The sequence below is a fragment of the Gavialis gangeticus genome, unplaced genomic scaffold, assembly GCF_001723915.1.
Source record: "Gavialis gangeticus isolate Ggan-Ray unplaced genomic scaffold, GavGan_comp1, whole genome shotgun sequence".
NCBI lineage: Eukaryota > Metazoa > Chordata > Crocodylia > Gavialidae > Gavialis > Gavialis gangeticus.
This window is the reverse complement of record NW_017729025.1, coordinates 110776677-110793078: the sequence shown is the minus strand read 5'-3', so window position 1 is coordinate 110793078 and position 16402 is coordinate 110776677. Positions and strand designations below refer to the sequence as shown.

The window sequence follows — 16402 nt, the reverse complement described above, 5'->3', positions numbered from 1 at the left end:
ATATATATATATATATATATATATATATATATGATTGACTTTACTGCACAAGTTATACTGGCTGTATCTACACAAGATGCTGCCTGTGCAGTTATTACTGCGCAGTCATTTAGTACTTGCATACACGAGTACTGAATGACTGCGCAGTAACATTGCCATAAGGCTTTTGGGTGACACTGATTGCACAGTAGCTCCTTAGTACAGAGCAGTAGTGTTGCATCACGCTTTGTGCCACACGATGCTACTGCACAGTAGTAACTAGCTACTGTGCAGTCAGTGTCTCGTGTAGATATGGTCACTGAGTACATTTATTTTTCTGTATTCAAACCCTGCAATCCCTACTTTATTCATTCTGTCCCTATTCAAGCTATACTCCCACTGAATGCAAAGGAAGTTCTGCAAGAACTGGCCTGTCATTGGTATACATATTTTGAGAGTGCCTTTTCCTACATGGACATCAATGCATCTTTGGTTTAATACTTTTCCCTCCAGCTGAGCTTCCAAGAATTTCAAACCACTTTACAAACATTACTGAGTTTAATACTCACCACACCCTAGTACATAGGTTAGTTTTTTTACCTCTGCCCCCTCCCCCTTTTGCAGATAGGGAAGATGAGATAGAGTTGTGAGGTGACATGCCCACAGATAATCAGGCCAGTGTTGGATGCTTGGAAGAGGACCCAGATCTTCTAGCTTTTAGTTCATTTGGTTTAACTACTAACCTTTCTGCACACAGTACATGGACTTTCTCTTTTTTAGAACTGTTGTTCTAAAAGAGACAGTAAATAAATAATGTTTCTTTCTCAGTGTCTAGCAGTTTCTATGGAACTCAGTGGCATGAAATTCATCCTCAGTACTGGACTAAGTTCCAGGTTTGGGAATGGCTACAACATCTCCTTGATACCAACCAGCTGGATGCCAACTGCATACCTTTCCAGGAATTTGACATCAATGGTGAACATCTGTGTAGCATGAACTTGCAAGAATTCATCCAGGCAGCTGGGATAGCAGGGCAACTTCTTTACTCCAACCTCCAGCATCTAAAATGGAATGGTAAATATGCATTAGTATATGGACAGACAAGACTGCAAATGCAAACACAATTCTTTTAGTTTTGGATTGATCAAAGGTCATTTATGTTCCTCAGGTTTGTACTCATTGAAGCTCTGGGGGATACAACAGCTCCCTGGGAATGGAGCTTCACTGATGTAGAGTTCCTAAGATATACAAGACTGAAACCCCTCGCTATCCAAATCTGCAGCTTTACAAAGTTTTCCTGGGTTCTCTAAGACATTTGTCAATTTGGGAAAAGACCCTGAAAGAGGAGGGGGCATTTTAACAACCCCTCAAAGCTGTTCTTTGTTAGCAGAGTAGCCCACCTTCTTATATTGAGGAAAGGAGCTCTGTATCCCATTAATGCTCACAAGATTTGAGTTTGCTCAACAATGAGGAATTCATTGAAACATGTTTGCTGCTCAGTGTCCTGCTAGTGCACCTCTGCCACTAACTGGACATCTTACTATTTGGAAATTTATCACAACAATATGTATCAAGTCAGTAACAGGTTATCAGATATAGGAGAGAAGGTTAAAAATAAATCTTTTGATAATGCTCACTAAAAGTAATTTAAAATAACTACAGATATGCTTAACTATACCTGAATTACATAAAACACCACAAAAATGTGAAATGCTTTGTCATATGATACCCACTTAGTTTCAGGTTGTCCATATGTTGTTCTTTGTATGATGTACTTTTATTTATATATTTCTATATCCCAAGTCTGCAAAGGGAATATTTTTTCTGAGGCCTATGTAGGCAAGAAGTCAACTCACTCTATTGCATAAAAAGAGACAAAGAAAGGTAAATGACAGACTCTTCCATCCATGCTTCCATCTGATCTTTCTCATGTCCAGCAAATCCCTCCTTGAATATTAGACAGGAAACTGCAGTGTGGGGGAGACTGTCTGTCATGTCAAATCTTCTTCAAATTAGCCTTCTGTCTCAACTATATTAGTTCCTGCAGAGAGAGATATCTTCATTTCTTGTCATGTATTATTATAACTCTCTTCCACCATTTGATTTCTTTCAGGTCAGTGTGGAAGTGATATGTACCAATCACATAATGTCATTGTTAAAACAGAACAAACAGGTCAGTAATAACAATAGTGAGGTGCTGGGGACCTCAGTTTTACCTTGGGTGGCATCTGCTTCACTTAAGCACAAAAAATATCTGTCTTTCATAAAAGAGTATGTTAAACAATGTAGACGGAACTAAACCTGAATTTTCTAGAGTACTGGTAAATCCTTTCCATTGTATTGTGGAGGTCTCACATGGCACTGGTTTGCAAAGGGTCACCTGAGCTTGGGGACCTGTACAATGTCTTCTCCACCCTCCTCCAGATTCTCCAGCTTGCAGTGGCTACCCACGAGAGTTGTGCCAATGACTGTATTTTGCCTTACTGCAGGTTCTGTGGGGGGAAATAAAAGGCATTTTGGGGTCAACCCAAATGAGACAATTTTCAAAACAAGTATCTCTTTAATTTTCAACCACTGTTCAGTGGTTGAAAATTAAAGAGAAATTTGTTTAAAATAATTAAAAAAAAAAAATTGTTTTAAAGAAATGTGTTTTAAATGAAAAAAATGTTTGTTTCAATTTTGAATGCTCATAAAATTATTTAAAAGAAACTCAGACATTTCAAAGCGAAAAGTCTTTTGAATAGAAATCTTAAAACATTTCATTAAGATGTTTTCATCATTTCCCCGCCAAAGTTCAGTAAAATTGAACCAGGTTTGTGAAATATCAGGATAGCTGACAAAAATACACACAACTAACTTGATTCATTCCCAGGGCTTGGTTTCATTAACAATACAATCCAGCCCATGTTGTCTGCTTGGACATTTTCAAGGTTCCTTTTCAAAAGTGTCTTGGCTGATACCTGACATCACAATACACAGCCTCTCCCAACTCCCATACATGTGGGTGTCTTAATGACCCACCATCAAACGCATACAATTTTTTGACAAAATTAACACCTACACAGTATGAGGTATTGCAGACATTGGCAGCCTTATTAAACTACTTAGCCTATTACCCTTGCATTGCAGAATGGAATATAGTTAAGGACAGAGCTGAAGGATGACCTACTGTTGGAGAGAAAGGAGCTAGAGTTGAGGGGTGCCTTAAACATTAGTGGATATGGTTCAAACACCACCTTCAGTTTTTGTCTGGGATCTGGCAGGGTGCAGGTGTCCTGCAGAAGAAATAGGTTGTGCCTTTCAGGAAGGGTAAGCCTGATAGCTTGCTGCTTGTGACAAGACAGAAATGATACTGAAGGAAGCTTGGCAGGTCCCACTAAATCAGTGAAGATTGCTGGGATGTGGGTTCTAGAAAAGGTAGAAATGAGAGGAAAAATAATTCCCTCCTCCTATGCTCCAGCTTGATAAGATTTGTTTTCAGAGACAACATTAGGTAGATCAGGTGTCTAAACAAGAAGAGGGTGTGTACTATTACAAGAACATTGGTTTAGGATGCCTAAACATGTACCTATTAGTTGCATACCTGCTAAATTCCTAGGTCATAAATGTTCATTCAGCCAAACCTGATGACTTAGCCAATAGTTCATTTTTAACTTTAATTGCATTTATACATTTATGATAAAACCCAAACTTGAATGTTATGCTTTATCACCTTTGCTTTACAGCTAGAAAGAAAATTACACTTAACATGTCTGACCTCAAAATCTGTAGTATAAAAAGACTAATTCCACCAGGTGCTAATAAAACAAATTGAATATGTACAGGTTTTGACTATATCACTATAACACTCTATTAAATTGTGCTTGTGTTGTAATGAGTAATGTGCCTCTAAGGGTACCTTTAAAATTCTTCTCTAGTTTTGTGTTTTGCGTTCTGTGCCCATAAAGATGTCATTTAGCAACAGGCCCTCAGTCTGTGCCCATGCAAAGACTCCACAATAGAATGTAATGATATAAAATGTGTCTTATGTTAAAAAGAAATAAAATGTTTGGGTCTTACATAAAACAATCAAAATATCTTTGTGTCTCTTTATATATCATTAAATCCAGTGGGGGCTTCTGGGCACAGAGAATAATAACCCCCCCCATACTGTCTGATTTTACTAGAATATGTGAAAATACAATAATTAAATAATAAAAAAAGCATTGTGTCTGCTGGGCTACATTAGGCAGGAGGATGAGCTAGTTTAGGAAACACAAATGAGTTACTAGCTAAGAGGCTATAAGAAAAGAAAGCCCAAACAAAATAACTTAACCTGTTTGCCAGTAGGTCAACCTCCCCCTTATCACATAGCTGAAAATAAGAGTCTGCTTTGTAACCTCTTCAGTGTTCTCTTCCTAGACTCTTCTGTCACATAAACCTCATTCATTCAGTCTTTCAGTGTCTCATTGTTATTCACCTCATCTCTCGAAACCTTTCTTTTAATGATACAGTTTCCCTTTTGGTCTCTTATCTTCAGATCCATCATTAATGGCATTCTGGAAAGAAGAGAATTATCTGTATGACAGTGGCTATGGTGGTACTGTAGGTAATTGACATAACTTCAAGCATTTCTGAGGTGTTTTTATTGGTGCAAGAGGATGTCGCTCTAAATTTCTTCTTTTTGATCCCCAGATTTATTGGATAATAAAACTTACTGCCGTGCACAGATTTCTGCAACCAGTCTTAGTCAACAGTCTATTGGTAAGGAGTTCTTAATTCTCTTGCTCTTAATTCTCTTGCACAAATCCTTGAGTTACCGATCAATGCAAGCCTTTGTGGTCATCTGTTGAAGGACTTTTGAATAATTTTGAACCAAACAATACCAATGTTGAGGCCTCTTTGAGTTACTGTTTCTACCAGAGACTGTTTTACAGAAATCTTTTCTTTCATCTCTATCAAGAAGAAGAAGAACAAATAATCTGCAACTTCAGGGGTCACTTCACATAACTTGCGAAGTGGACTGGCTCAAAATGGAAGTTAGTATTAGAGAGACAAGATGTTCATCTCCTGTCACAAACTGTTGTGTGGTGCAAAGATATGACTGCTGTCTTCCTTTTTGGTAGTGTCTACACTCCAGCGGTTAGTAAAGTGGTTTGCATGAAACACATAAAGCAGATTCAGCATTGCCTTATGCTTCATTTTTGCTTGATAATCCAACACAGAGGAGCCAGAGAGCAAGCATAAAGCTACCTCATGAATTGTGTGATAGCAGGGGGTGTTTAAAGGCATGCTGGGGCAAGTCAGAAGCTTATACTGTAGTTTCTACAGTGTGTCATTTATGTCTCTAGTGTGCCATTCCATCTCTTTGTACAGATACTGTATACCTCCAGAGTAACAGTGATATACTTTTCCTTTTTATAGAAGACTAGATAGTGGCACAGTGCATGGATTCATCTGAGTGTGGCTGGGATGCTTTGGAAATGGTGGTTTAGTGGCTGCTGTGGGAAGGCAGTGAGGAACGTGAAGAGGAAGACATGATGGATTAGTCAGGAGGTTGTAGAAGAATTGGTGAGAGATGGGAAAGAGCCAGAAGAGAAGGAAGGAACAAGAAAGAGGAGAAGAAAATGAGGTTGGCAGGAAGGAAGGCTTCTTGACAGAACTGTATTTAGGAGGGAAAAGAGAAAGATAAGGAAGAAATATTATGACTTAAGTCCTCTCCCCAGGTGCTCCTGCAGCTCCCCACAAAGCTTTATGCTGTGTCTGACTCAGTTCATTTGTCCAGTGGTCCCTGATCCTTAATCCACCTGACACCCTTTAAGATACAGTAACTGTGTGTGTGTGAGCGCATGCATATTTGGTGCAGCCCGGGCTTATACGTACAGCAAGGCTTGCCAAGGTGACGTAATGCTTTAAACAAATGCAGTCAGCAATAAATGGAAAGGAGGGGGGAAAAACTTTGCTTTTTATCTTGCCACCACCCATTCTCATAAAATGTCTGGCAGCTCCTCAGATCTCCCTGACAGTACTGAGAGCCTGTCAAATTTCTTGGCTTGGAGTGCTTATCTGTTGACTTGTTGAGCCTAGAGCTAGGGTGGCACGCTAAGGGCACTGCCTGTTGCAAAAACTAAATTTCTATATCCCGTAAAGAAGTGGCTCATTCCTGAATCATATGCAAATAATCTGAAATCTTTTGTCACAGGTGTTGCAAGGCAGCTTTGTTGAAACTGCTTCATAATTCTTTTCATCTGTCAAGCCTCAGCCTTCTAATGTTGCATGCTTGGAACAAGTCTCCATGTAAGAGTTGAGGCAGAATGGGATGCTGTTTACACAGGTGAAATGAGGAATAAATCATTGACTAGGTAGAGGGCAACTCCATTTCAAAGAATAAATCTCCAGTTAAATGGAAAATAGCAAAGCAATTTCCAAGCTATATGAGGCTTTCAAAATGGTGTTTCAAGTCAAGCTATCTAACAAATTGAAGAACAGATTGTTACGCAAAACAAAATTCCTACTGATTCTTGATTTCTAATGATAAGAATAGTAGGACAATATACCTAGGGCAACTGTAGAATCATCGTCATCAGAAATTATCAAGAAAAAAGATAAATAGGCATTCTGTCTGATCTAGGTATGGTGATTCCTGAATACTTGGAGGCCCTTTTCAACCTTGTGATTCTGTGATAACCATTTAATACTTCTTTGAGAGCTTCTGTGGGAGTTTGGACACAGACAGCAAAATCATTGCCTAATTTCTTTGTGGGTTAATTTCTAGCTTAGTAAATGTCTTGCTCTTTGAAAGGCAAAATAGACATGTAAAGATGTGCTCAGAGTTTATCGCGGCTCTGTGTCACAACCATGTTATGTCAGACTAAAAGAACAAGTAAGGACTATCTTCTTTGACTTGTACAGTCTCCACTTCCTAGTTTGTGCTTCCAAGTGGCCATTGAGCACAGTAAGCTTGTGAAATGTTTTGCATCTATTTTTTCACATGCAATTACTGCAGTTGTGTGTGCAAACAAGGCACATTTTAATGCAAATATATATTTACTCTAAATGGTTTGTACATACAAATCCTCAATTTCCATGCAAAATGATGGTAATTATGAATGCATAATAGCTGGAAAATATAGGTGTGCTTCCAAAACTTTACTAATAAGATTTGGGCACTAAACATCCTAAAACAAATAGGGACAGGACTTATAATTGGTAATATGGTACGTTTTGACAGTTCTTAAATTAATTAAGATAAACCAATTCTGATAGATTTCAGTAATAGATTTCAATTTTGCTTTCTCTGAGAATGGGAATGTTAAATACATAGATTTCTATATAGGTGATAAGTGATAAACAATTTAACTTCTTAGTTTCTGAGGAACATCTTGAGCTAGAGATCCTATTCTATCTAAGCTGGTTACAGGTGATAATATTCCACTGATCAGAGTAATAGGAACAATACATATGTCTAGCTGCCAAAAACTCTGAACAACTTGGCCTGAGTATTAAGACTACTTTTCTTTTTAAAATTTTCTTAGCAACAACGCCCTGCAAGATCATTATGTTTTTAGGCAAGTGGATATGCAGTACATTAACACTAGTACATACATTTCACATTAGATCATCCCTATAACAATAAAAGAGTCCCCTAAGTTACATGCTAGAGCAAAGCCTGGGATATAATGGGACAATTTATGAATTCCTTTTATAGACCTGATCCTCTTTCTTTTCATTCTGACACATACGTTAGGTACAAGGGACACTAGTTGAGGGATTTGTTAATCTAATTTATGTTTACACAGCCATCTCAGTATTCATTCTTTATTTATCAATGGTCTTTTTGTGCAACTGGCTGATTAAAATGTAACTCACAAAACAAGAGCATCCCCTTGTTTCCTGCATTAGTTTAACTTCTAAAAAGTGATTGTTTTCAAAACAGGGACATATTTTTGTGGTTTTCTTTATTTTAACATGCTAGTCAATGGAAATTGCTTAACCAAATTTACAAGAACAACTTAATTTTCATTCTTTGCAGAGTCCTCTGATGGAAAAAAAACACAAGATCATCCTCCAAAGTCCCATGCGAAGAAGCACAGTAAGTTAGCTTCTTATGGTAAAAGTTTTGGTTTGATTAAAAGATGATGGAGACAGTTCAAGCTTAGGTTCAAGTTTTGAAAGAAAAAGGAAGCCAGAAGGGAAAAAAATCCAGTTTCAGAATGAACGGATCAAGTGGAGCTTAATATACACCTGCTGAGGAGCTGATAAAGTGTTTCTTTCTGGCGCTGCTTATGTATCTTGGCATGGCTTAGTCCAAGACAGAGTGAAGAGGTACTAAATAAAGTTCTAATCAGTGAAACTATTTCAGCATGACAGGATCAGATATTAGTTGATAGTGTCCTGGTTTATACTGTGACTCATGGGTTGGAAAGATTGAAAAGATTAGTTGGCAAGTAGGAGTTCAGTTACTAGTTACAGCTGATAAATTTCATTCTCATAATGCTGAGGGTTTGTCCCTCCATTAGAGAGTAGTTTAAAACCTAAAGGGTATGTCTACCTGTTCATTAATGTGCAGTAGTTACTGTACATTTAATTTAGTATTTGTATAATCAAGAACTAAATAAACATGCAGTAACTGCAGTTAGTGCACAGTAGCACTGGCGAACACCTTTTTAGGCTAGGGACAGACATTACACATAAACCAGTTTAAGTAATCAGAAACTAGTTTCAAGTTTCAACAGAAAATAATTTCAATGCACATAAACCAGTTTCAAAATGGCTGAAACTGGTTTAAGACAAACCTGGTTGAATGTAGTAAGGGACTTAACTGGTTTGGGTCAAACCAGTTTATGCAATGTCTGTCCCAGACCACTTCCTGGTTCAAGTTAAACCAGTCTCCCAGCATCCCAGATGCTTTGCAGCCCTGGGCCGGGCTGGGCTGTGTTCTCTGCTCCAGAGAACAGGGATGGCCCCACGCCCCTGCTCCCTAGCTTAAGCTCTGGCAGAGGGGTCTGCCTGGCTTCCCCCTTTCTCCCACCCCACCTTGCTGCTCGTTGTTCAGGCAGGGTTCTCCCCCTTCCCTCCCTTCAATCTCTCACAGCATGGACCCCAGCCCCACAAACCCTAGGCATGTGGTATGTTAGCTAATGCTTAGAGGTGTGTGTGTGTGTGTGTGTGTGTGTGTGTGTGTCTCCAATTTCACTGGGACAGGCAGACAGAACAGTGCCTGCTTAAGGCTTTTTGGAGCCAATCAACAGGTCAACTGGTAATGTCCCTCTGTTCCTTCCTTGGAAAAAGCTGTTTAAGAAGAGCTTGAACTAATGAGAGGAGCTTTTGTTTTGTTGATGGGCTGATAAATGCTGTGTTATCAGCTCTCTGCTGGCTCCCTTGCCTGTCAGGTTTGCAGACAGTATGAAGAAGCAGTGAGAGGGAGATTGAAAATCTCAGTATTATCAACAGATACGTGCACTGCACACACATCCCTTTGCCTCAGAGTGCTAGCCAGGGGCTGAGGTCTGTCAACACTCCTGCCCCTTGAGCAGCAAGTGGAAGGAGAAGCCTGGGATAGTGCAGGCAGGATGGGGGCTTAAACCCCTCATTTATCAGAGCATCCTGCCAGGGCCTGGTCACACCCCCTCTGCTCAGCACTGTGGAAGGGAAGGGAGGGCTGCTCTGGCACCTCCTGGCTTCTAGCCTGAGCCACTGCAGGCATGTGCTTGCATTTCTTCAGTCCAGAGGGAAAGTCTGTGCAGTTGCAAACTAATTCAATCTAGGCAGGTTAGACTAACCAATCAATTCAGGCTCAGGCTTTTTGAATGTCTGTCTCTAGCCTTAGAGACCCTACTGCGCAGTAGCCTAGTAATACTGTGCAGTAGCGTATTAGCACAGTTTGTGCTGTGACATCCAACTGCGCAGTATTATTCTGCTACTGCACAGTTAGTGTCTTGTGTAGATGCTCCCAAAGTGATTATGAAGATTTCAAGAAAAGCTGTTCCCAAAATTGTGTAAATATTTTCACACATCTTAGCAAATGGTGCCAGAGAATATTCTGCCTTTTAGTAGAAGAGACCTGCACAGCAATCTGGGGACATCATTAAAAGTGCTTTGCTTCCTGAATGGATCCTCTCCCTTTGAATTTAAATGGTAAAAGCTATAGGGAGCATAGGACATAGGGCCAGAAAGTTACTGAGTCCAATCTCACAATGTGGTGGCCTTGTTGATGAACTTATCAAGGTCCGTCTTAATACTAGCTAGTGTTTTGCCTCGAGGATTATTGGAAATCTTTTCTAGAACCCAACTACATTGTTTAGAAATTTTCTTTTAATTTCCATCCTAAATATATTCATGGTCAGTCCATTCATTCTTCTGCCAACATTAACTTTTAGTTTAAATAGTTCTCTCTCCATGTATTTATAAACAGCAATCACACAGCTTTCATTTTCTAAGCCAGGGGACTGCAACTTTTTTAGTGGGGACCCAGAATGACCAGCTTAAGTCAGAGATAGGCAAGCAGTAGGACCCAACCATTGCTACCACTTCTTGCTGCCTGGCTGCAGTGTAGTGCATCACAGAGAAAGCCCCCTTCCACCCAAGCCCATGCTGTCCACCTGTGGCACAGCCCAGGGGGAACTCCTTCTCTACCAAGCTCCTGGCATCCAGCTGCAGTGCAGTATGAGCAGAGCCCACCACCTCTGAATGCTGCCAAACCCATGGCTCCACAGACCAGATCCAAAGACTCCATGGTCCACATCCAGGCCATGCGTCATAGGTTGTTGACCCTTGTTCTAAGCTAAAGAATCCCATCCTATCAGGGGGGTGCTTGGGATCACTACAGCCTTATCGGAGTCTGTGACAGTGGGCCCTGAAGCCAGCCTAGGTGTGGCTTCTAGAACGGGGAGTCGGGGGGAGGACCTTGGCTCCTTTCCACTCCTTCCCACTCTTGAAACCCTGGCTTTTCAGTCCTTGAGATTCCCTAGTTTTCCGTGGCTGTGACCCATGGAGCTAATGTCCAGCTCAACTCTGGAGAGACTATTTAAGTCCTGTTGATATTGAAGTTCTCTCTTGTCTTGTCATGCTTGTAGGTAGCTCTGGCACTTACTAGGGATCCTATTAATGCTTCTTTCCCCGTGCACTAGCTTTATAAGTAAACTGAGGAATGCAGCTTTATTATAACATGAGGACAGTTAACACAGAATTATTACAATAAAAGTCATACTCCATCACAACATCATTCTGCCCCCAAAATAAAACTGAAGGAATAATAGATTTTTCAATCCAACAGCTTAATTGAAGATTCAGGAAAATAATGATTTATGTTGAAATAATTTTTTTAAATTGAATTTTTAGTGAAAAAATATTTAATTTGGGGTTAATCTGAAATGTTTCATGTGACCTGAGCAACAAAATGAAATGTTGAAAAGTTGCATTTCAAAATTGTTGAACTAAAACACTTCAGCATTTTCAACTTAGAATGATTCTTGGTATTTCCCATTTCATCCCTATACTCTCTGAGCTGTATCTTTCCAGTGGCTCAATCCCTTTATGGGCTTCCTGCTTACTCCTAGTAGTCTTGTTGAGGTAGTTATTCATCTGGTTAGTTTGGGGCTCTTCATTATAAGTTATTTTATTCGCCTTGCTTGGGGGAAAAGTGTCAGATGTTTTGATTTAGAGAGATCCAAAGCTTTCTCCATTTTGAGGTCTTAGGCTTCACTTAGTTCCCTCAATTTGTCAAAGTTTACTTTTTAAAACCAAAACCCTTTGTTCCAGACCTATGTTTGTTTATCCTTCCATTTCATTTAAATGGAATCAACTCATGCAGGGGCGACGTGTAGGGGGTGCACGTGGGTACATGTGCACCCCCTGAATGTGGCGGTGCTCCCCCTACAAAATGGCACCACTGACACTCTCAGCGATGCCTATGGGCAGTCGCTGCTTGCCATCCCATAGCTGACACTGCCAGTGGCATCTGTGGGCGGTCCGTGATCTCCACTGGCCGCCGCTGCTGATGGCAGCTGCAGGTGGTCGCTGACCCTTGGTCTGCACTCACCAGCCCCCACTCTACTGCTGACAGCACCAGCGGTGTCTGTGGGAGCTCCCCCGCTTACTGCCACCACGCTCCCACTGCTCCCGCTTCCCCACCATGCTCCCGCTGTCGCCGTGCCCTCCCAGGTGCTGGAGGCACACGTCATTCATGAACTCAAGTTCATTTGATTCAATGTTATTTCCAAGAACAAACTCTTCTTTAATGCCATCACTGTTTAATAGAATTGGAAACTGTGCATATATGCCAAAAATGCCACTGCTACTTATTTTGCTGGAAAACTGTCAGGTAGATGCACAAGGTGAAACCGAATACTATTGTATGTGTCTAATAATATTATAAAGATCTTTAAGTATAGCCAGATTCAACCCCTGGGGTCTATAGAAGACTTCTCCTGCTACTCTAGTCAAACCTTTTTTACGATCCTTTACTGAAATGACTTGGACCAAACCAACAATGCTCTGTGCGTGCTAGCTTCTTATTTCTTTTCAAGTTTTTCACATTGTTAATGTATAATGTTGTCCCACTACCTTTACTTTTACTTGTATTTTATGAAGTGTCCCCACCTTAAATACAAATAGTCCAGTTGTGGTTGCTATTCCACCCTGTTTCTGTTCTCCTTATAACAGCTGGTTTCATGCCATTACAACAGAGCAGTGACGTGAAGTTAATGGTACTGCAAGCATGAGGGTTAAACAAGGTATCCTTTGGATAGGAATAATGCAAGCAGTGAGCTTTGTAGAATGAAACAAAACCTTGTGGAAACTTTAGCTCTCTATGTTGCATCCATTGCTGATTTGGAGCAGTGTTTTGCTGCAGTTTTATTGAGTTACTCAAATCACTGTAGAGCCATTCTAAAAATAACTTAAATCCGAGAAACTTCAAGATTATTTTCCTATGTGTCTCGTATACAATTTATATTGCAGTTATGAGGAATGATTAGACTGTACATTTATGAATAGAACCGTCACATTTTGTATTTCATATTTAATGAAATACAATGTCTTCGGTATTTTTGGTTGGTCATGTTTTTCTTTGTTCCTCAATCTTGTTTCAGATCCTCGAGGGACTCACCTTTGGGAATTTATCCGAGACATTCTTCTAAATCCTGAAAAAAACCCAGGTTTAATAAAGTGGGAAGACCGGTCTGAAGGTGTCTTCCGGTTCTTAAAATCTGAAGCCGTGGCTCAGCTGTGGGGAAAGAAGAAAAATAATAGCAGCATGACTTATGAGAAACTCAGCCGGGCTATGAGGTAGTATGAGCTGAGAAAACTTCATTTACAATCTTTGATTAGTTAAAGAGACATTGAATCAATTTGTGATCTTGTTAATTTATAAAAATGAACCAAAAGTAGTAGTTGCTTGCTACATTACAAGAGGGTTACATTGCATTTCTTTCTTTATTGATATGTGAAAGACTTACACAAACAGTAAGTGAGACTGACGGACTGACTGTAGGCGGAGCTGAGTAGACACAAAAGATGAAGCATATCCCTGTGCAGACACTGAAGCCATATGCCTCCCTAAACCTGGGGAGCTTAAATTGGACCTTAACAGGGCAAGAATATTATTGCTTACTTCAAATGTTCAAAACCAAGAGTTGGGTCACCCAAAATTGTTAGACTAACTTACAAGGAAATCATGAGAGACTTAAAAAAGAAAGAATATATGTGGTTTTTTTATTTCCTGTTTGGTTATCATAATTTTTTCCATATCCTTGAGGACTGGGAACTTCTTTTAGTTTTAATGAAAACTGAGATTCTAAGTTGGGAACAGTACTTCAAAAGCTGACACTTCTGGAAAAAGCACCACTGTGACACCCATGATAAAATTACACAAGTTGGCAGCAGTGCACAAGGAGAAAGATGCCTAATTTTACCCAAGGGCTGTCAAAAACAAAAAATCAACAACATAAACTAAAAGAAAAAAGGATCTTTTCTTCCTCTATAATCTCTTTCAGATACAATCTTGTGTGTTACTTTTAGCAAAGGTAAAGAAAATATTGTTGATAGCAGTAGGAAATCTTAGGGCATGTCTTGCTCTCTTGCTGTGCCAGGCAAAGGCATGCTTAAGCATGCCACATTGCTCCATGCACTGTATCTCCTGAACTTTAAGTGCCTAGGCTAATTAATTCAGTGAAAGGAGGAGAAAAGTATCCTGCCCAGAGCACTACAAGTGCTCTAAGTACCTACAGTGCTTCTGGTTCACTGTGGGCACATCTATACGTGTGCTTTAATGCACAGTAGCCTATTTTACTGCACATTAAAGTTTCATGTAAAAATCTATGTGATTATGCTAATGTGCAGTAAAATAGGATACTATGCAGTAAGCATCACTTAAAAACCATGCACATTTGTTACTGAGGATTAAGGCAGCCTAATGAGCATTTCTTTAGTACCTCACACTGGAGGTATTAAATTTAATGTGCATTAGAAAAAGCACCTTAATGCATGTGTAGACCTGCCCTGAGGTGACTTATGACTATAATGGCTAAGTATAGACAGTCAAAAAACCTAAGGTTGAATTAATTCAATCTTCACAGATTAGTCTAAGCTGCATAGCTTGAACTAAAAAGCAAGTGAACAAATATTCACTTTCGATTCCAGAAATACAGCCACATGCCTGGAGTGGCCCAGGTCAGAAGCCAGGGGGTGCTAGGGTATACCTCCCTGCTTGGCTGGAACAGACAGCTTGGGCCCAGATTAGCCCTCCCACTCTGTGAAGAGAGGTGCAAAGCATCTTGGGATGCTGGGGGACTGTGAGTTAACTTGAATCTTGAGGGAAACTGGGACAGAAGTTCAGTAAACCAATTTAACTTAAATCAGTTAAGTTTGGTACAACATCCATCCAGGTTTATCTTGAACCACTTTGGCCATTTGGAAAATGGTTTATGTGCATTGACCCTTTGTTGTATTACAGATTTGAACTACTTTCTGATCCATTATACTAGTTTATGTGCAATTTCTGTCACTAGCCAATAGGTGGAATAGAATCTGGCCCATAATTGACAGTGTCCCTTTAAAACTATCCAGAGCACTAAGGTATGGCATCAAATTTACTTCCATTCTTTTTTTTCCTTTTAATAGATACTATTATAAAAGAGAAATCTTGGAGCGTGTGGATGGCCGAAGATTAGTATATAAATTTGGAAAGAATGCCCGTGGCTGGAGAGAAAATGAAAATTAAAGATATCAGATAATACAACAGTTAAAACTTCTGTACGTAAATATTTCAAAGACTGTTTTGTTTTATTTATATACCAAAATGAGGGAAAATTCTACTTTTAATAGAACGAAGGAACACTATCATTATTCATGTTAAAATTATTTGAAGTATGTCCTGTATGGGGAAAAAAAGTACACAGTTTTCTGTGAATTATAATAACATTATAGGATTGTGATTACTTTTCCCTTCTTGCAAAGTTTTTTTAAAGTGCAGGAGTAATGTGATTTATGACAATGCTGTGAGCCATGCACGTTAAAGGGAGGGGAAAGTCACAGGGCATTATACACTTTTTATGAGCAAAGGAATTTAGAAGAAGGCCGCCTGATTTCTGCACATGAGAAAAATAATTTCCAACGTTATTTAGCTCTCTATAAAGACTTATATGTGATTTGGATCGTGTCTCTCAAGTGTGGCATGTCTGTGGAATATGGGGTATGATACAGATGCATGCATGCATGTACCTGGAAGATACCTGCCTCATACAGTTATCTCACAACAGTTGTACACTCTGGTGTGAATTTTGCACTTAAGATATGAATTGTGCATAGATAAAATAGTAAGCCTCTCTGAGCCATGTGATTTTGTTCTGTAATTAACTGAGTTTTAACTTTTGTTGGCCAATAACATTTATTCCATCACTCCTATGATTTTCTTAGTTGCAACACTTTGCTGGCTTCAAGTTGCTTCAGTTAATTAGTGTGATGGCCTTATCCTTAGCTTCACCTGGCAGTAACTGAAGCTGGGTACAGAGACACTATTAGGTGTTTATGAGTGTTTGTTTGGAGAACCCATGCAAACCCCGGATTCGTATCTTTTCTTATCGGTCTTTAACCACTTTCGGGTGATTGAAAGAGGGAATATGTCATATTGAATAAAGGCCATAAGAAAGAGATTCTGTTCTAACTCCCAAACTTATTTAAGAGGGCCAAGTGTTCAGTTTTTATCTAGGATCAGATACATCAAAGGTAACAAGATCCAAGCAGAAATGGAGAAGGTGTGTTTTCCAATAACATTTTAAAACATTCAAGATAAAAGAAGCAGGTGATGAGCTAAACAAGCTCTTGAGGTGCGCTCTTAGAAAGAATGCAGACAAGATCATTTGGTGCGGAATAAATCAGAGGAGAGCATCCCAAATTTCCTGAGTCAAATGCCCTGTGCTCCAATTCCCTTGGGCTCCAGCTGGTA

General features: G+C 39.6%; 1 protein-coding gene across 1 annotated transcript in view; it reads left to right on the top strand.

Annotated features, from left to right (window-relative positions):
- EHF (ETS homologous factor) overlaps nucleotides 1-16042 on the top strand; it is a 52269-nt gene extending 36227 nt beyond the window's left edge. Inside the window, exons 3-9 of the mRNA XM_019519404.1 lie at nucleotides 808-1053; nucleotides 2093-2152; nucleotides 4499-4567; nucleotides 4654-4722; nucleotides 7991-8050; nucleotides 13050-13245; nucleotides 15079-16042. Of these exons, the coding sequence (XP_019374949.1) occupies nucleotides 808-1053; nucleotides 2093-2152; nucleotides 4499-4567; nucleotides 4654-4722; nucleotides 7991-8050; nucleotides 13050-13245; nucleotides 15079-15178 (800 nt within the window). The 3' untranslated portion in view covers nucleotides 15179-16042. The remainder of the gene's footprint in view (nucleotides 1-807; nucleotides 1054-2092; nucleotides 2153-4498; nucleotides 4568-4653; nucleotides 4723-7990; nucleotides 8051-13049; nucleotides 13246-15078) is intronic.
- The last annotated feature ends 360 nt before the right edge of the window (nucleotides 16043-16402 follow it).